Below are 21,052 nucleotides of genomic sequence, written 5' to 3'. Positions count from 1 at the left end.
TCCCGCCAAATGTTTACCGGCAAGTTAGATCCCATGAGATAAACGATAGATCAAGAGGAGCGTGGAAAATTAAAGATGCATTTGTTTTTTGAGTTGTAACTTTTTTAGTTAGTTGTCTGGTGAATACTTATAATGTTTACTGACCATAAACATTAGTGTCACTGTCAGATATTGGTTAGTGATAAATATCAAGTAATACAATGTAGACAAATTTATTGCTTTTTGCTTCATAATTCATGCCGGTATTCAAGTCTTCTTACTATTATTAATTCCCATTTTTTTAATGTTTACAGAGATGTGTGCTGTTTGGTGTTACAGCAAAAGTTGATGTTTATCTAAGACAATGAACTGTTCTTCAGAAGATTTGATCCTTGTATTAAGGAAGGCCATCAGTCAAGATGCCAACGATTTTCAACCAGCTTCCCAAATGCTCAAGGACTCAGAGTCACAACCCGGTTTTCACTTTGCATTGCTAAAAATTATTCTCTATCATGATTCCAATGTTGAAGTAAATGCACGTTGGTTAGCTGCGCTGTGTCTTAAAAATGGAATTGATCGGCACTGGAGAACTCACGGACCTTCACCGATGGGTGATGAAGAGAAAACCTTAATTAAAACGGAGATCCTTAATTGCTTGGATGAACCTGTTCAGCAAGTCAGTCAAATTAAATATTGTATTTTAAATGGAATTTCTGCTATATTTGCCTGTTTAATGTTTACCTATATATGTGATCCTGTCATCAGAGTATGGCAGCTATATATGCAATTTTTTAGGTTTGCACACAGAAATTTTGCACCAAAGGCATTTTATTGTCCTGCCTTGACCTCTATTGCTTGCTTTGTGCCAACTGAAATTGGTCTTGCATGCGGACATAAAGGTCGTGCACACCCAAAATCTTGTCAGGAACTGTCATGTTCTGCAGACTGAAAAGTGCTGTAAAAGAATATCTCACGAACCAATCTCTGAAATCTAATTTAGTTTTCAATTTTTTTGAAATTTACTTGCATTTAAAAAATAAATTTTGTTTTATTTCAGATCTCTCTACAGATGGCTGTTGTCATATCGAAAATTGCACGTTATGATGTACCAAAACATTGGACAACTTTATTTCCATCTTTATTTAATGAACTCCAACAGATTAATCCATCAGCAGACAATATTCGAGACAATACAAAACTCTTGGTGCTGAGATATTTAATGAAAGAACTTTCTTCCAAAAAACTTCCAAATGACCGAAAAACTTTTTCTCAACTTTCAAACAGTTGTTTTGACCAGGTTTACGGCTTGTGGCAAAACTTTCATTCAATCTTGATCACCAAACTTGAAACACTAGAAGTTGAAATTGATGTGAACATGCTGCTAGAAAAGTACATCAATGTACTGAAAGCCATAAAGTATATGTGGATCGATCTAATCATTGAAAAGCAAAATGCATTTTTCGTTGCACTTCTTGGCAACTTAAAAGCTCTTCTCAATGCAGTTTGTGGACCAACACCACTGCAATTGCCGCAAACAGCCGAAGATAGATTTCACAAACTTTTGCTCACCTATTCAAAGATTGTACTAAATTCTGAAGAGGGTGTATTGGGTGGTTTTGCGAGAGACATCTTCGAACTCGCTAGGCAATGCATTTTTGTGCACAGCCGAAACAAGGACTGTTTTGTGGAAAGGTTTGTTGTCAATTGTTTGAACCAAATCAAGAAAATTGTTGATGCTTCCGCTAATGGAATTGTCACATCACAAGACATGGAAGAACTGTTAAGGTAAATTTAGAAAGAGATTTGCAATGAAGTTAATAAAAGACTGTATGGTTTGATATGGAAATATTGTCCTATGTGTTTCACTTTGTGTGAAGGAAAACATGTACTCCTGTTGTGGTTCCTAATAAAGTAAAATGCATGCTTGGACTCAAAAAAAGTAAACATGGTACAGACATATCTGGTTTATTGCATAATCTGTTAAAGTGCATAGAGGTTATAAATCCATAGCATTAAAAGTAAATTTCATAAAACAGCTTGACAAATTGGATATGCAGTATATATATCGTAGACCAGATTTGTCTATGTATATATATCTTTTTGTAAACACAGAATCAAGTTCTCTTTCTCAAACTGTTTTTTCACAGCTTTGCATATGTTTCATGTTCACTTATATTTTTTCTTTGGGATTTAATTCCAACTTTGATGTAAAATGTACTTCATTTTCAGATGCTTGGTTTTTACGTTTTTCCCACTCAGCAAGGAAGACCTGGAAGAATGGGAAGAAGATGCAGAAGAATTTTGCTCAGAGGAAATTGGAGAGATTTGGAAATACAACTTGCGACCAAGTGCTGAAGTGTGAATATATTTATATCATAAGTTGTTTTTAACTACCAGCCCTTAAAAAAACCTAAACTCTTTAATGTACACATGACTGTTAAATGTAAATCAAACTTTTAAAACTTTCAAATTTTAACTTGCTCGGTCTGTATGCACTGAGTTTGGATAAAAACAACAGCCTAATGATTACTTTGGATAAAGTTTTTTCAGTACATTTTTTTTCCAGACCCTTTTCCTGACAATTCTACATGCCAATCCACACCATCTTGTTCCAGTAATTTTGTCAACTCTTCAGAGCATCAATGCCAGAAATGCTGGTAAATATGCATTTGTAATTGCCAAGGCTTTTTGACCTAATGCTACTTGCTGGCAATTATTCTGCTGAACAACTTAAGAATTGCATAATTCTCTTTAGAGGACCAAAGTCTTGAAACTATATTGACAAATGATGCGGTATACTCTGCTGTTGGTCTAGCTGCCAATGAACTGTTTGATGCGATCAACTTTGAGCAGTGGTTTGTTGACGATTTGTTACCTTCTGTACAAAGATGCCAAACTCATCCTCAGGGAAAGATTGTTCACAGGTCTTTTTTTAGTAATAATAAACACTATTTATGTAAGAAGTTGCTCTTGTTGCAAATCTGCCAAATTTTGTTTTACTGAATTGTAGAAACAATTATTTTAAATTAGCTTAAACCAGGGGTGGGCAACCTTTGTTACTGTGGGGCCAAATACAATTGCCAAAAAGAACATGTGACAATGAAAATGTGTTTTAAATGTATCTAATGGCGACTGTGCTAGACATTTGGCTCTGAAACACTGGTCCGACTGCATTTTGTGGAACTGGAAATACATGTTACCAGCCCACTAGCAATAAATCAGACTTTTTGTCTATTATGTGTAAATAATTAAATCAACAGGCAACAAAACAGATAGCAAAATAAATCCAGAATAATCTTTTGGTAACCCAAAACAAACAACAAACTTTAAAAAAAATTATCATGATTTTTTAAAGGAGTGTGTTACGGTTGGTTGAGAAGTGGATTGGTGTCAAACCCCCTACCGAGTCTCGCTGTGTGTTATACGAATTTGTTATTTCATCACTTGATGGCAGAATGGACATGGTAGTGAGGTTGGCTGCATCAAGCGCTCTGCGGACATTACTTGATGATTTTGAATTTGATGTTGGTAAGATCTTTGATTCCAAAGAAACCAAGTTAATATTTTTATGTCATGTTTAGTTGAAAGTTTCTATTTGTGTTTGTGTGATCATTAAAAAGGTTTAAAAAAATTCTGACAAAGATGCAGTTGAAAATATATTATGTCACACTTACAGAAATTCTTAACAGTTGTGCTCACTTAATAAATGCTGTGTTGGATATTAACAAGAAAAAGTCAAACAGGAAATATTTCAGCAGGAAACCGTTTCGTTGTTTGTTTTTGTAGGCTATTGAATGAAATGTTGTTTGTTTATTGGTATTCAGACAATAATAATAACCAGCCAGCCAAAATTTCCAAGTTTGATGAACATTTAATGTATATTTCCTATATTCATTTTGGTCTTCCGGCTTAATCAAAGAAACTTTATTAAACAAATAAGTTGTAAAAAATTTGTATTTTTAGAGCTGATTGGCAAGTAAATCACTAACAAAAATGTAAAAACATATCCCTTACTTTCCCATGTAAATTAATTGCGTTTTAGATTCATTTGCTCCATTTCAAGAGCAGTGCACTGATTCACTTCACAAATTGTTGCAAAACACTGAAAGTGGAGACGCTAAAATGAGGGTGCTGCATGTTTTCAGTTTTGTAATTGAGAGACTTCATAAACATGTTACTTCAAGCATCCACAAACTGGCACAAATCCTTCCTGACATCTGGCAGAATTCTGAATCACACAATATGCTCCGGTAATAGATTTTGTTTGGTAAATTTTTAGTATGTGCAATCTGGTGAAATATGTAAAATTCTTGAAATGCTAATACTGGCCATTACATAGATCTAAGTGACACACTTTCTTAGCCTTTGGCTCTCAAGTCAGTGCATAGCAAAATTTATGTAAATTTAATGCTCTGGTCAGTTTGTGCAACTGCTCTGCCGAGCACTGAGCATCAAAAATAGTGATGCTCGGTACAGAGTACATAGGTCCTGGCTGTAGTCAGCCCATTCCTACATAATATAAACCTTGAATTTATGACTTTTCAAATTCATATTATTGGTGCAATCCAAAGTTTTTTTATTAGTGTACCTCAGGGTAAATAAAGTTCAAGAAACACTGCATGAAACCACAGGACTTGACTTATATACTAAGAATTAGCAGGATATATATGATTTCTGTTTAGTTGCACATTAGTTAATCACATATTTCATACTGAACCTCAAACTACAGCAGTTAATAACATTACATGCCGTATTTACTCGATTGTAAGCCGCCCTCGTTTATAAGCCGCCCTCTATTGTAAGCCGCATGTTGAGGTGTAATAAAAATAATGTAAGTTGCCCTCGATTGTAAGCTGCACGCTGGAATTTTTGATACTATTGTTTCTTAATACATCTTTCTGTTGATATAAAGAATAAATATTTACCCAAATCAGTTAGTTACGTTGATAACTGCACCCAACAGAACGTATTTTGACGTCCAATCTGTACATACATACATGTTTTTAACCCCAAATAATTTAAAACGTTGGAGTGTAGAAATAATTTTGGTATAAAATAAAAATGTAAGCCGCCCTCGATTGTAAGCCGCATAAACGGCAGCTTACAAAAACAACAATATAAGCCGCAGCTTACAATCGAGTAAATACGGTATTAAGACATAGTCCCAAACTAAAGACTGTCATGAGTTAAGAAGGTAGTCTGGTTAAAAGCATAAAAACCTTGGCGAATTAGAAATGAGATGATCATGTGTGTTTAGTGTGTGTAACAATTTTGTCATCATACATAATCAATTTACTAACCATTTTTTTAACCCTCTTCCTCTCAGATGTGCTGTTGTTTCCACACTTTCCCAAGTGGTCATTGCCTTGAACAGGGACTCAGTAGGTCTTCACCCATTCTTGCTTGGAGTAATACATTGTAGTACTGATATTAATTCACCAGCACATGTCTATCTCCTTGCTGATGGTCTTGATCTCTGGCTCAATGTGATGCAAAATGCAACTGAACTCACTGTGGACCTCATGCAGTTGTTTGGCAACATGTTTGGTGAGGGAATTTTTTATTGCTCTTAGATAACGTATTTTTGTTAGGGATTTTTTATGTATGGCTAAAGGAGGTGTTTGTGAGAATGTAATAAAATAGGTAATGGTTGGGTTTCTAAACTAGCCTCCTGTTTGAACAAGAAAATACCAATACAGACCAATCAGGTTAATGCAGAGGCAATTTACTACGCTTTTTCATGCCATTATTAGTGATTTTTTTACCAGTGATAGGCAACGGTTTCCTGATCTCTATGCAATTAAATGAATTTTGTGATTATCTGAACATTAAAACAAAGATAGTCAGTTTAAAAATGTAGTTGGGCTATTTTTTTTACACATTATTGAGTGCAAACCACATTTATCTTTCTTCCTATACTTTTCAAATGTAATTTTAAACCAATATGTCAATCTTTTTTGTGCAGTTAAACAGATTATTTGATTACCCAGTATGTGATGTCTGTGTAACTTTATTTTTGTAACAGGTCTTTTGGAAATTAGTTCTGAATCGCTGAAGGAATGTTTTCAGATAATTGAATGCTATGTTGTATTGGGCGCTGCTAATTTTATGTCCAGTCAATATGCAACAGCTCTTTCCAGTGCTGTTCAATCACTTGTCACAGATGTCAGGGATGAATGTTTAAACATTGTTGCCTGTCTTGTAACTAAAATGGTAAAGGTAAGACATTATGTTCTGTGATTTAGTTTTCTCTGTGTAGTTTATAAAAAGCCAGATTTTGGGTTGCAATTTGTGTTTCGGATGTGCCAAGCCGAATCAGCCTAATTTCTGGAAACATGTAAACAGTACAAATTTTCATGTTTGCAATTTTGTAAAAAAAAGTTTGCTCATTGCAATCATCATGTTTAAAGGTCAATTAATGTTAGATCAAAAGACCTCTAAAAACTATTTCTTCCAGTTACAGGTCAAATTCAAACAATACATTTTTTCACAACTATCAAAATTAGAAAACAACATTTCTAGACAGAAAACTTAAGAAGCTATTGTTACATCATACATATGTGACTTCATTATGTTTCGGTATTAATGTGGGTACATTTAAAACCAAACATCCAACACATTTGGAAAAATTCACATGCTTCAATTTAAGTTCGTCTTTGTTTTTAAACGTTTGTTACTTTATAATTCCTTTTGTTTGCGAATTTATTATTTGGTGAATTTAACGTTAAACTATATACCGTATTGTGAATCGTTTCAAATATTCTAAGAGACGGAAACTTTGAAAAAGACGGAAACTGGCGATGCCTCGGCAAACTTGGTAAACTTATTTCTGTTTCAAAAATAAAACATTTTACTGACGCTAATCGTCTGCAGCTTCCAGGTACTTTGTGTGTCGTTTCCAAACTCTATCGACTTTTTCTCAGGTTTCACCACACGAAACAGCAACAGTTTTTCACCTTTACCTTCGCAACACTCTTGAACAAGTTTTACACCCAGAAGCGTACGGGATTCTTGCAACAAACCGTCTAATTCTTATAGCAAGGCTTGCACTGCATCATGCTGAAGGCTTCTGGTCTGTTGTGGAAGACTTAGGTGGACAAAGATCAGGCGAAGTGGTCGACAAACTTACTCAGATTCTATGCGAAAGAATTGATACTGTCGCAGCAACGTTGGAACGAAAAGTCCTCGCCCTCGCTTCCCTAGTAATATTGGATAGATTGTTAAGAGACCAACAAGCTCTTAAGATTTGTTTACCAAGAGCACTTACAGTTTGTGTCCAGGTAAGCCGTTCTGCGTTGGTGATTATGTTTGCGGGGAGGTGTTAATCACAAATTTCGCGACTTTGGATGGTCAATACCGGGGTTGATGAGTCGGAGTTTTTTTTTATAAGGATCGGACTCCTACAGTCGAATATACGGTGTCCTTTCGAAGGAAGTACAAATTTGAACGTTTACGTGAGGCAGGCCTATTGCGATATTTTTTTCACAAACCGAGTCGGATAAAGCTCCTAGCAAAGACGCAATAAATGGCCACCGTTTGCCTGTTGAGCTTGCGTCGTAACTTTGGTCAAACACCAAGATTTAAAAACATAGAAACTTGGTCCAAAATAAATTTGTTCCATTACCACAAACCACTACAACGTAGTAAAACTTCTTCTGGACTTAATAAACCACAAACTTATACCGATAATGTGTTAGTGTGTCTGTAGGTGTTTGTTGTTTTCAGTTCGTGTACATTTTTGACAAACTTTCATTCTAAAACCGAATCATACATAATTTTCAACTCTCTTTAGTCTTTATACCCGATCCCAATTTGACCCATCCTTAGGCTTGTAGTCACTTCATTGGCTTTAAACATTTTATATCTCAGGTTCTTTTCGACGTTTGTGACGAAGATAAAATCGACACCACAGTGATATCAGGTGAAGTTCCCAATTCCACGTCACAACTTGAAACAGAAGACCCACATGCTGACCGCATGAGGGGGTTAATGTATGCAGATCCTGCACATAAAATTTCTTTGTTGGATTTCACGCGAAATTGTCTTCAAACCATCGAAGAGGTTTTCGGCAATCAAGACGAAATGCAACAATTTCTTGTCACCCATATTGACCCCCAAATTTTAAAAGATTTGCGTGAATTTTTATGATCCCTATGCGACATGAAATACCAATCAGTTTCCAAATCCTTTAAACAGAAAATTTCAAATGTTTTCGTACTTTTGTTATTGCTTGTGTTGAGTGAAGTTAGTGGCAGATTTTGTCGAGTTTATCAAGTCTTCCGCGATCGATTTTAGCACTAAAAACCGTCCGTTGTTGGCTTGTTGCGTTATACGACGTCTTGGTAGATGTAGGCTATCCAGTGGTGGCATTCAGCCGGTTCGCACCGGTTCTGTAGAACCATCTCACGAATTTTTTTTCGATCAGCGAACCGGTTAGCATTACTGTTTACTGTCAATGGACTTTTTGTGACAGAACTGGTTGAAAAATATGACTTTTGTCATAGAACCCACCACTGGATGTATCCTGATATGTTTCAAGACCTTTAATCCGATAGCTCTCATAGCAGCTAGCAGCTATGACATAGCTGAAATAAAATTACCACAATTTCTGTGTCCTACGCTCCACCAAACATCTAGTAGTGTCACCATTGTGATAAAAAATGGGGGCAGATGCTAAAAAATCGCATTGCGATAAAATAACCACGATATTTCTGCGAGAAAATTGCCTACATGTTCTGCTTGACTGCACGTATCTAGTAGTAAACATACAACGCACGTGTTCAGGATTCAGGCAACATACAGTACAGTGCTTATAAAAAGTGTAGGTGTTTAGTCTTTATCACAACGTGATGCTAATTAAATATGGGGAAAATCAAGAGAAGCAAAACGTCAAGAATTCACCAAAAAGCAAACTTTCAATCAAATGATGAAGACTCAGAAATTATCACTAAAGAAACGAATACAAATAATAATACTTACTCCACCCAAAAACCTAAAGTAAGTCAAATTAAAAACAGGTATACGACTTAAAGTTGTGTTATAATACAAAAAGGTTGACTTTGTTGTTTTGTATTTTGCTGGTATTGACCAATTTCTGACTCTGCAAACTTGATTTCAAAACAGCTTAAAGTTACATTCATTTACTAGTTACCTAAGAGTAAGACATATTTGTGTACTTTGCTACTTAAATAGGAACCATTAGGTGAACACCGTTTTTTCATAGGTGGAAAATGCAATTTCCTTGGAACAAAACCCATTCAGTGGACTGAACATTAATATCAACAATCTGTTCACACAAAGTCTTGCTGAGAATGTGGAAGTAAATCAAACAGATGAAAAATCTGAAAAACAAAAGCCTAAGACGGATATTGTTGAGAAAAAGAAAGACAAAATGAAGAGACGAAAAGAAGAATTTCTGAAAAGTAAGAAAATAGAAAAAGGTTTCAAACTGTCACTATAAAAACTTTGTATTCCATAATTATGGGTCCCCTTCCCTGAAGGGGACACATATTGTTTTTGTCCGTATTTCTTTTTTCTGTCTAACGCTGGTTTGTAACGCTCGTTTGGTCAAGAAAGCGTGCTTCAAATTTATTCAAATTTGGACAGATGTTAGTTATTAATCCGAGTTTGGTCCCCGTGAAATTTGACCCCGAATGACCCAGCGGTTCACCCACAGACCCCCAAAACGTAAAATTTTTAAACGCTCGTTTGGTCAAGAAAGAGTGCTTCAAATTGATTTAAATTTGGACATATGTTAGTTATTAATCTGAACTTGATTCTCCAGAAGTTTGACCCCGAATGACCCAGCGGTACACCCACAGGCCCCAGAAACGTAAATGTGTCTAACGCTCGTTTGGTCAAGAAAGACACTGTAGGCAGAAGTCCCAAGAGAGTAAGTTTACGAATAATAGGGCAGAGCGGGAGAGCTCAGCTTGACGTCGGACAGACATTTTACGAGACGTCGTTTCGGTGATTAGAAATCAGCTGTTTTGCACAGCAATGCTATGTCGTTTTATTAAGTTATCACTCACATTTTCAGTTTTGGCAAAGGTTTCACACATATGACGTGATTTAAACCTAAAAGGTGTGCTTCGGTTTTGTATATGTCAAGCAAAACTTTGTTAATCCAACTAAATATGAAAAAATAAACTTGACTTTTTTGCAATATAAATGCTTTTTTAAATGCTCGTTGTCAGGTTGGTCGCTGCATGACCACGAGTTACTTAAGGTCAATTAGTAGGTATTACTAACACAGTTCAGAACTTTCTTTCGTCATAACGTAGCGTTTTTTTTAATCAAATACTCAAGGCATGTATATATTAGGTCAAACGGTGTTGTTGAACACTAAGGACGGCGTGCTATTGAAAACGGTGTCAAAAGGTCAAACAGTCGCTTGGCGTGTGCACCCTAAAAGGTTGCTACAGGTCAATGGTATACTCGTTTTGCGAAACAAAGTTAAATGAAAAACAATTTGTTATGTATACACTTGCAGCAAATCGCTTTTTAATTTAAAGTGTCTGTAACACAACTGTTACAGCTTTCTGAAACAAATTGTGTTTAAAACCCGACCTTGGATGACAATATCTGGGTCAAAGCAAGAGATTAAATTCAAAGTATTTGTTTCGTTCTTTTTTAATGTTTTTGTAATTATACGACAATAATAGTGCAAAAAAAAATACAAACAAAATTTTTTATTGTTGGGTTAATGCTTTCTAAAAATTTGTGCTTAAGAATTAAAAAAAATGTTTACTGTAAATCCGCACAAACACGCGTGTGGGGACCCATTAGTTTTTGTTTACAAAAACAATGATATGTGTAGATCAAATGATGTGTATAGTAAATTGGTAAATATCGTATAGAATATATAAAATGGAAGTATATCAGAAAGCCACCATTCTAGTTACAAGAACAATATACTTAATAGTGCTGCATTTATGTTATTTGTAAATTTTTAACCCATTTTGCTTGCTGTATACATATATTGGTCTAAGATACATAATATTTATCCTATGTTAAACTCTGTTGTTGATTGGCAATCAAAATCAATTATTTTTAGAGCTAAGTACATCCTATGCTGCTGAGGCAAAGAAGAAAAAGAATAAAGCTAGAGCAAATGTCCCAGTTGTAGGAAACATGGTACAGCTAAAAGAAGCTCTACCTATTTTTCAACCCACACAACAAAAGCCTGAAAGTGAGGGCTTAAAAAATAAAGCAACTTCAGTACCTGTTGAGAAAAAGAAAGCCTTAAATTCCACACTTAAACCACAAATTGCCAAACCCAAGAAAATGAAACAAAGAAAGAAACAGAAATTGGAGTAAGTTTAAAATTTTACCTGTTTGTTTTGTTTTTTCCATCTGCTATCTCGATACCTGCCATGTTACATAAACATAACATTATATTCAATCAATCATTTAGGTCAGTGGTTTTCAACCTGTGGGTTGGAAGTTGCAACCTCTTGGGATTGCAACGGATTTTGACAAACAATATAAAAGTCCCTTTAATCTAGTTCAGGGGGCACAACCTTTTCGCTATGACAGCCACATCGCAGATACTTTTTACCAACGGCAGCCACCACACATTTTAGTAGTAAATAGCACCACTGATATTTTTACCTGGTCATATGCAAGTTCAAGACTAAAAAAATGTGATACTGGAATGAATTGTGCCGTTTTATTTCTGCTTATTTTCTGTGTGTATCTAACATTGTTCTTTTGTCACCAGATTATTGGAAATTCAAAGGTTTCAAAGTCTTCTAAAAGCTGGTGGAATAAACTCTGTCAATCTCCAGGCACTCAACATGACATGAAGGAAACTGAAGACAAGCACAATATTTTCACAAACTTTTTTTATAAAAACAAATCACGATTGATGAGTAAAACAATATGGCAGGGCAGCATGTGGAGATACAACAGCCACTAAAACCTACATCAAGGCTTCCACAGCCTTAAAAGGCCATCCTCGGAATACGTTGCAATCAAGTTGTTATGAGGATGGTGGGATATGCCAATGACATCACCATCATGAACTGTGAGAGTTCGTTCCAGCTTGCCAGTGGTCGTTGAAAAACAGTAGAGCACCTACAATGGTTGTGTGCAAAGTGTTAGTAAAAGATGGTGGACAATGCATTTCAAAATTTAACATAGCTATTTGTGAAGTAAAAAATATGTAAAGAAGCTTTTTGTGATTATGGGCTTTGAAACACATCTTTACTGGAAATAAACAAACTAAGAACTGATTTGTTTTTGTGAAAACATTTTAGTAGTGACCAGTTGCTAACATTTACGCCAAGTGCTATGTGTTTTTATTGTAATAGGGATTAATAAGACTGCAAGTGTTCTGGTTATCAGAGGACTACTATTACTGGGCTGAAATGATATTACATATATATTACAAACCAGCATGCTATCAGATGTGTTTGTATTTTTCATTGTGGAAATAATTTTTGGACAAAATTGATATTTAAGTATGTTTGTTCGACCAAACTATTAGTTACAAGGTTAATGCATTAAATTACTTTGCTAGTGAATATATTTTGTTTTGCATTACTTTTATTGCAAAGAGTATGGTCATAGTGTATTTGGGGACAAGTCTCACCCACAGCCCATTAAGTTGCAGAGTGATCATCAATCCCAACTGTATCCATTTGTTAAGAAAATTATCCCGTTAATTGTGAAAAAAGCTTATTTAACCAATTAGTTTTGCAATTAACCAGATCTGTGTGTATGTGATTTGTGGACTTCTTTCTAATGTTTACCTTGTCTTCTCCAACACAATAAATCCAATCTCCCCTTGGTGAGACAGTGGCACAAACAAAATCTCCTCCTTCACGCTTTCCGGAACTAAAAGTCCTAACGATTTGACCCTGACAAAACAAAAACAATACATGCAGGCTTTGTACCTTTAAGCAAACACCAATATGAGTTCAACATACCTGCATGTTCATAATGGACACAAAGTTGGAACGGTTGCAAACTACAAAATGCTCTTGGTTCTTTGCAAGGAGATGAATGCTGTTCACTGTTACATCTTGCTGACCGGCACCGAGGGATTTAAATGTGTTCACACATTCAGTGGACTTTAAGTTCCAAATCTAGCAAAGCATGTGTAAAGTTTAAATAGGGTTCATATAAATGACTGCCAATTCAAAGTTGCATTATAGAAAAGTGTTCAGTAATATTTTGATCTCCGTATTTTAAAAACTAAATTTTCTAACAAGCTTAGACCATTGGTTCTCAATCTTTTCCGGATCATGTACCACCTGACAACTTTTTTATCGCTGTGTTACCACCTAAAGTCCTAAACCCTGTTTGAATGTAAAGACCGAGAAATAGGCCATTTTGTCAACCTGGCTAGCATATTTAGCAATTTCAGAGTTGCAATTTTAGATCGGACTTTAATTAGGTATCGCAGAAAGCTACTCGCGTACCACCTAAAAAGTTCCGGCGTACCACTAGTGGTACACGTACCCCAGTTTGTGAACAACTGGCTTAGACCCAATAAAAAATTGTACAGTTCAAAAAAAAAATTTTACCTTCACATTGCCATCTGAAGAAGCACTTATAATGTGGTGGCCATCCGGCACAAAAACAGCTTCATTAACAAATGATGTGTGGCCTCTCATTTCCTTCAGAGTTTTGCCTGATTTTAAGCCGTGGATTCGAATGGTTTGATCAAAAGAGGCACTTAATACCTTCAGAAAAAAAATCCAACAATTTTGTAATGTTATAAACTTTATGGTAATGTTTTGTGTTATACCTGACTCCCATCTCTTGAAAAAGAAACTGTGGTAACTCCTTTAGCGTGTGCCTTTTCGAAACGACGTAGACATTGACCAGTTATGGTTTTCCAAACCTGCAGGAAAAATAGTTGTATAGAAGCTGTTGTTTTATCAGTACAAAATGCTTGCATAAACCAACATTTTGTTGTTATGCCATGTAGTTCTTGTGCAAACAGATTCAATCTTATCAGTTTTCTTTTTTAAGTCGTATATACATTTTATATGACTCTGTCTTATCCCTGGGTTTCTGGCCCAACCCAGGTGGGTCATGTAATGGCAGTTTATGGTCAGAGTTAACATGTTATCAACCCTGTAGTATCAACTACCTTAATTTTTCCCTCCTGGTCACCGCTTGCAAGCATTTCACTGTCGCGACTGAATCCTAGACATAACACAGCATTATCCATCATCATGAACTTGTCTTGTGCTTGGAAACTTAAATCTTTGCGGATCTTTCCAGTTACAAAGTTCCACACCTCAATAAAACCATCAACACTGAAAAAACAACACCATTCAGTTTGTAAACAAATTATATCGTATACCAGTTCTTCTGAGGTTTACAACCAGTTGAGGCAACAAACAGAATAGGTGAGGCACAGCTTTACTGCCTGGTATTTCCAGCAAACTGGAGTGCCATTGACATGGCCTATCTTTCATTAGCAGATGCATAGATAAGGCCAAAATAGTGTGCACTGTCTGCAGCTTATCATTTACTGGCTTGATGCTTTCAAATCAGGGGTTGGCAACCTTTTAGGTGACACATGCCAATTTACTTTTATTTTCATATGTGTTAATGACCTCGCGTGCCAACATTTTTCCAAATAAAAGTATTTCATGTCTGCAGACATCAATAATGAAGAGAAAGCAGAGTGTATTGTGCATGGAAGGCTGAATTTTAAGACAATTGCATGATAAAAACTGAAAACAAGCAGCGTAACAGGTTAAATTGTTACTTCAATTGGACACACAAATCAGTTTGCGCGCCATGAAAAACAAAAAGCAGGCCAACCTTGGCATTACACCCACCAGCAGGGTTCATTGACTTAAATCTATGGTTTGCGGCCTGTGGGTTAACGGATGGGTGACTTGGGATAAAAAATATGTGTCTATCTTAGAGAATAAGACTGAACTATCAAAATATCAGGGATAGACACACTGATGAACAGTCACTTAAACTGTCCATTAAACAAGTTATTAGAGAACTTTAGATACATAATGTCAGACTTACCTTCCAGTAACCAGGTACTGACCATCCGGGGAGAACCTTGCGCACTCTACATGGGATTTCTGTCCGAATTTGATGGTTTTGCTGATTTGGGTTGGATATCTTTCGTCTTCCTCTTCACGAATGGTGGCAGCTTTTCCACGGAACAAATCGATCGTAGTACCAGGTGGTAGCAAGCCCTGGTGTTGTTGCCATTTGAGTGATTGACCGAGAAGAGCCATTAGACGAGATGGTGGAACCACGCTGACCTGTTAGTATGTTATTTTTGTTACAGCAACAACATATAAGAAGACATTTGACACAAATTTTAATACTGTATTGTGCATCTACTTTACACAAAGCTATAGAAAGTATGAACAAACCATGAAATACACTTGTATTTTGACAAAGATGAACATAAAATCATAACTGGGATCAGCCCTGAAACATTAAGACCAGTGAGCATAGCACACTCATATATGTAAATCACAGTATGCCAGGTCTATTGAATGTTGTCATACCAAATCATCCAGTCACCAACCATTTCCATATGACAAGGCGTGGGCTAGAAAAATTAGAACCCACTTGTGAATTAATCTTCATCTGAACTGATTACTGGTTAATTTGGCTGTCCCCAACTACAAAGCTTTTATAGCCTATGCCTTGCCATATGGGGATGCTTGAACAGCTAATTCAGCATAATGTTTTCAAGAGGCCTGACATACTATGATCTATTTTGACAAAACACTTATTGCATTTACACTTTTTACTATTGTGTTTTGCTTATCATTGCTTAGTACATACTTCTTTAGAAAGTGAATGTGCAATAGCAGCCCTTCGCTTCTCCTTAGTGGAGCCATCTGGGTAAGCTTCCCTTGGATCAAAATAGGATCTTGCAAGAAGGTTTTCCAAATGGAGATATCTGTCTGGCTGAGCATGTTTCAAGGCTGTCATAGGGTCAGTCTGGCGAAGCAAAGATCTTGCTGCTCCCAATTCTCGTAGCTCGATCAGTTCCAGGACAATCTGTTCATATAAGTCCACAAGTGCCTTGTCTGGCAATTTCAAAGATTGGATAGCCTGTGATGACAAAAAGGTTTTGGTCATAAAAAAATTTTGTTAGTTGGATATTTGTTAGCAAAACAACAAAAATTTACTTTTTGAAAATTTAATTAGATATTTCATAGCACTTCAGAAATCCAAGTATAATTGCACAGATACAAAAAGCCAACTGCCCAAAACAGTAGTTTAAATCACAATTTAATGTTGAGTTGTTGACAATATGGTTACAGTTCCAGTTTTCTTAAATTTACAATTATATTATATAGGTGGTTAAAGTTTGCCATTGCAGACCAGCAGTGCAGCATTTTTCCAGACCTTGTAACTATAAACAGCTATGCACATTTTAGTGGTATTACAAGGAAATCTGTAAATATAGGTTTATACACTACAATCCTTTCACAAGAGTTCACTTTAATTACCACCAAACAGCAACACTGCACAAAACTAAATCTTTGATTTCATTAACAAGTCCCTAATAAAAACGTTTGAAAACAGGGACTTTAATTACCTGAAGAACTGTATCCCAATGCCCATTGTTAATATCTGACACAAAGCCATCAATGCTGTCGACAGTGTTTAGAGAAATAGTCGATTCCTCCTGCGAAAAAATCATTAATGCAAATTAGTGGCCATGTACAAATAGTTACAACAAAAATAACACGAATTTGCAAGTTGCATACCTGTAGGGTGGCCAGAGTTCGCATAAGATTACTTTCCTTCAAATACTGCTCAATCAGTCGGATAACGTCAGCAGATTCTATCTCTAGTGTCATTATGAAATTTTATATTTTGCAAAACCTAGTATCTATTATTGTTGAAAAAGAAAAGTCGCACATCAAAAAATTGATACACCCACAAAAAATTGTCATACAATACTCTAAGTCAGCATAGATAATCAAAAATATAAACTTGGAAAAAGAAATTATAAGTGTTTTGTTGCAAGGTCAATATAAAAGTGCATAATCTTGTCTTTCATCACATAAAAGTTACTACTTTGGTCCAATTCGTTTTAATCTGTTAAATTTATCTTTTGAAAAATTTGTCGTTGGTACTTTGAAATTTGTACTGTTAACACTAGAAAATTTTAATGCAGACGTTGTTGTTGCCTGTTTTCTCGCTTGAGCTGTGTGCATAAGTGTCATCTTTTTGTGGCCACCCAGGCCATCATATGAATTACCAGCGCTGGCTGCAGCCTTGTTTTTTATCAGTTTGTTTCGTTGCAGTGAGGTAAAATTGTTGTTGCTATTTCCAACTCGCGTCAGTGCAGGTTTTGTCTTTAAAGTAGAGGTAGATGCTGCAAAATTGATTCCCATTTCTTTACAGTGCTTTCGAATGCGATTTGTTGCAGGGCTGTCACTTACAACCAAGATATTTTCTTGGTCACACAGCGGAATGGTCTTAGTTGGACTGGGAGTGGTGTCTAAATCGATGACATCTTCATTAAATGAAGAACTCAGTCGAGGCTTTTTCATTAAAATCGGTTCACCGAGTTTTGCCCCACGTTTTAAACTATGAGAACTCGTGGCATCAGAAATTGGTGTCAAAAATTCAGGGGCAGGGCTTTCAGCTATTAATCTATGTACAGCCGAAGATTTAGTATCCGAAGGTGAAGCAATTGCGTTTTGCAAAGCTTTCAATTTTCGTTTTAAACTAATGTTTTCATTTGTTAAACTGTCTTCACTTTTTTGAAGATTGTTAACTGTAGATTCTAAGCCTTCAATTATGGAAGCTTTATTCAGTAACATTTCTTCTTTTCGATGTACATCCTTTCGCAGTTTCGCTAGATCAATGCTGGCTTTGTTTTTGGCCTGTTTGACTGTTTCAAATTCTTGTTTTAGTGAAACGCAGACAAGTGCAAGTTGTTTAAGCTCTGGTGAATTCCCAGAATTGTTTGTATATTGACTGATCATGTCATCAACGTCAGATTTTCTGCCATTTAACACAATTTCTACTCTTTCTAATAGTTTAAGCCGTGATCTTAATTCTTTGACTTTTTCTTTTGCAAGCCTAGCATCTTGTACTTCATTTTTCATTATTTCCATGTCACTCTTAAACAACTGCAATGTATTGCGTTCCTTCTGAACTTCCTTTTTGAGCTTTTTTATCGACATAGTCAGGTTGTCTTTGCTATCCTCCATAACTTTTAAACTATCATGCAATTTCCGATTTTCGGATCGTAATTTTCTGGCATCACATTCCGCTTCATTAAGCTGGTTTCTCATTGCCAATGGATCCAAATTCTCTTCCGTTTCCTCCGTAACGTTGAGAAAAATCTTTTCAATAATTTGTTTTTGAGTTGTTCGTGTCCTACATTGAGGACACGTTTTTTGATGTCTAATCCATTCAGCCAAGCACTCGGCATGGAACACATGTCCACAGTTGGTAACGCTGATATCCTTGTTTTTATCAAAGTAATCCGTACATATAACACAAGATCCCTTTAGGGACATCTTTGTCTATTTCTACAGGACAAGCTTTGTGGTTTTTTAGGCCATACGTTTTTTCACAAATTCAAGACCTAATAAAGGCAAAAAGATCGAAACAAAATAGCCACTTATTATTACCAACAAACAATTGTTCATTACGTACAAAAAATACTTGAACAACTTTACCTCACAACGTACAATACAAAACAAATTTAAAGTCGGCTTTACTGCTTGTTGTAAATTATTTTGTAATGGCGCCGATTGTGGCGTTGAGTCCAGTCAACCATGACAATTACTTTTTTAACGAATTTTTGATTCCGGTTTTCTTTAACACTATAACTTAACGATGTACAAGATACTAATAGAATATTTTATTTTAAAATATTTTGTCGTTATTTTTTTCCAAAACTTCAATTGATACTATTTTTTAATCTCTATGTCAGGATTTCTATGTCAAAATTTAAACGATTTCTATGTCCGATTGTGCAGCCACGTGAGATTTTGTTTACAATTTTGTGTTAGCGATTGTTAAGTTTTGTTCGGTGGCGTTTCGAATAAAGCAGAGCCGGTATATCGATATAGTGGGCGGCTCTAATCAAAGCCAAGTGTCCGTGCGTTACATTGTGTTTGAATACTTAGCTAGTGTGTTTGCACTTGCATTGTTACATGGATTTTTGAAACTCATGGAATTGAAATGAGCGATTTTTAAACTGTCTTTAATTATCGAATTGTTCATGTTCAAAAGTAAAGAAATCTTATCGACTTTTGGTACGCACATCTACAGACAAGACGTTGATGTGGTTCAGATTGTTAAGTTCAGGGTCGTTATGGAAAAAAAAATTGCCGAGATTACACAAATTTGTGTGGAAGCAAAAACAATTTTCACAAGCAAATTTACAAAGACTGTATGCCTATCGCTGTTACTCCAACGCTGTTTTAAAAGATGAATTTTCTGAGTACTTGTTATATCTAAAGGCTCTACTAAATGATAACCTTACAACCAAGGACATGAAGAATGTGTCCCATTTTCCACCCAATCTACTGGCTGAACTTGGTGGACAATCTTCAAATAGCTACATTCAATTACAAAATGTTGTTGAACTCGGTGAAGAGTTTTTACAAAAACAATCAGAGTTGCTTGAGTTAAAAGCATTTGCTGCTGACAATGAGCTGGACGAAGAGATGATTAGTGAAGTTAAATCCGAACAAAATGACCTTAAAAATAATGTCCAAGATCTACATGAAAATTTAATTGATGTTTTAATTCAGGACCAAGAACTAGAAGATTGTGAGGGTGCTTTACTTGAGGTGATACCAGGAGTTGGTGGTGCAGAAGCTATGCTGTTTGCAAGGGATCTATTTACGATGTATGAAAATTTTTGTAACACTCAAGGCTTCGATTGGCAAATTATCACATATAATGAGCACAATTATGGTGGAATTTTAAACGCCAGTGCTGCTGTGTTATCAAGTGACGCATACAAGTTGTTGCGGTATGAAGCTGGAACTCACAGAGTTCAACGGGTGCCTGAAACATCTAAAGGTCAGATTCACACTAGTACAGCAACAGTAGCTGTTCTACCAAAACAGGTGCAAGTCCAGCAGGAGATTGATATGAAAGACTTAGACATTACTTATTCAAGGTCAAGTGGACCTGGAGGTCAATCGGTCAACACTACTAATTCTGCTGTTCAAATAAACCACAAACCTTCTGGTATCAAAGTTCGTTGTGAGGTCACGCGGAACCAGCGTGAAAATTATAGACTTGCAATGATGGAAGTGACGCAGAAGCTTCATAGCAAACTAAAGGCTGAGAAATTAGCTAAAGACACTTCAGTGCGAAGTATGCAAATAAAGCGAAGGGATAGATCCGATAAAATCCGTACTTACAACTTTATGCGGGACCGTGTGACAGACCATAGGATTGCTTACAGCATGCATGGAATGCAAAGTATACTAAATAATGGATCAAAGCTTTTACAATTAATGAAAACTTTGGATGAACACTATGCAAAGGAAACCAAAATGGCAATTCTGAAGGGACTTATAGATGAATATACATTGATTAATAAAGCATCCAACAAGAAAAAGGCAAAATAATGTTTTATAAGTCATAAAACATAAAACATTAAGATAAGAAACCTACAGAAAGTACCAACTGTTTCAATCTACATGGTCTCATCAGTGCAGCTGGTAACAATATATTGGATAGTGTAACCACATGAAAACATTTCAGTTTGAGTAACATACTGAAAAGCCATGCATCACCAATTTTGTTCTATGCTACAACTGGTCAATACAGCTAACATTCTTTCATCCGCAGCACTGATGAGACTTTAAAGGTCAAAATATAGTGCACTTTTTGCCACTTACTTTACAAGGCAGTTATTTTTGCGAAAAGTTGTCATCCTTTTGTATGCTTTCATGAACTTTTTATTTCCTACATGCAAATACTGTGTTTAGCACATTGGTGAGTTGAATGTCTACAAAAAAAAGAGAACACTTTAAAACAGTTAATTCGTCGGTGTTGTCTGTATTTTTTTATATATATACTTGTGTGAAAAAAATGATTTTTGATCCTAATTTATAGGTTTGAACATCTGTAA

General features: G+C 35.8%; 5 protein-coding genes across 6 annotated transcripts; 3 read left to right on the top strand and 2 right to left on the bottom strand.

The window, feature by feature from the left end:
• Nucleotides 1-292: 292 nt before the first annotated feature.
• LOC145204427 (importin-11-like) lies at nt 293-8,196 on the top strand. Of its 2 annotated transcripts, XM_080076966.1 has the most exons (12): nt 293-655; nt 1,037-1,764; nt 2,209-2,335; nt 2,546-2,636; nt 2,735-2,903; nt 3,335-3,507; nt 4,022-4,229; nt 5,306-5,526; nt 6,005-6,198; nt 6,749-6,796; nt 6,903-7,259; nt 7,849-8,196. In XM_080076966.1, exons 1-12 carry the CDS (start codon nt 344-346, stop codon nt 8,125-8,127), a joined length of 2,907 nt encoding a protein of 968 aa, XP_079933092.1. In that variant the 5' UTR covers nt 293-343; the 3' UTR covers nt 8,128-8,196. The 2 variants fall into 2 exon arrangements, with proteins under 2 accessions (XP_079933092.1, XP_079933093.1); XM_080076967.1 differs by lacking the exon at nt 6,749-6,796.
• A 432-nt stretch (nt 8,197-8,628) lies between these two features.
• LOC145204435 (uncharacterized) lies at nt 8,629-11,847 on the top strand. Its single transcript, XM_080076976.1, has 4 exons — nt 8,629-8,976; nt 9,203-9,401; nt 11,036-11,294; nt 11,702-11,847. The coding sequence occupies exons 1-4, from the start codon at nt 8,842-8,844 to the stop codon at nt 11,784-11,786; spliced, it is 678 nt and encodes a 225-aa protein (XP_079933102.1). The 5' UTR covers nt 8,629-8,841; the 3' UTR covers nt 11,787-11,847.
• Nucleotides 11,809-16,795, bottom strand: LOC145204430 (WD40 repeat-containing protein SMU1-like). The gene is made up of 10 exons (XM_080076971.1): nt 16,701-16,795; nt 16,529-16,618; nt 15,766-16,038; nt 14,986-15,230; nt 14,084-14,252; nt 13,736-13,831; nt 13,512-13,670; nt 12,912-13,070; nt 12,735-12,842; nt 11,809-12,057 (listed from the first exon to the last, which is right to left on the bottom strand). Exons 1-10 carry the CDS (start codon nt 16,791-16,793, stop codon nt 11,908-11,910), a joined length of 1,542 nt encoding a protein of 513 aa, XP_079933097.1. The 5' UTR covers nt 16,794-16,795; the 3' UTR covers nt 11,809-11,907.
• Nucleotides 16,796-16,824: 29 nt separating this feature from the next.
• LOC145204432 (E3 ubiquitin-protein ligase TRAIP-like) lies at nt 16,825-18,618 on the bottom strand. Its single transcript, XM_080076973.1, has one exon. The coding sequence runs from the start codon at nt 18,468-18,470 to the stop codon at nt 17,010-17,012; it is 1,461 nt and encodes a 486-aa protein (XP_079933099.1). The 5' UTR covers nt 18,471-18,618; the 3' UTR covers nt 16,825-17,009.
• Nucleotides 18,619-18,938: 320 nt separating this feature from the next.
• LOC145204433 (peptide chain release factor 1-like) lies at nt 18,939-21,036 on the top strand. Its single transcript, XM_080076974.1, has one exon. It carries the CDS (start codon nt 19,242-19,244, stop codon nt 20,544-20,546), a length of 1,305 nt encoding a protein of 434 aa, XP_079933100.1. The 5' UTR covers nt 18,939-19,241; the 3' UTR covers nt 20,547-21,036.
• The last annotated feature ends 16 nt before the right edge of the window (nt 21,037-21,052 follow it).

This window comes from Phallusia mammillata, chromosome 8 (assembly GCF_965637545.1).
Source record: "Phallusia mammillata chromosome 8, kaPhaMamm4.hap1.1, whole genome shotgun sequence".
NCBI lineage: Eukaryota > Metazoa > Chordata > Ascidiacea > Phlebobranchia > Ascidiidae > Phallusia > Phallusia mammillata.
Note: the sequence above shows the minus strand (reverse complement) of the source record. Positions and strands in the feature narration are given on the sequence as shown.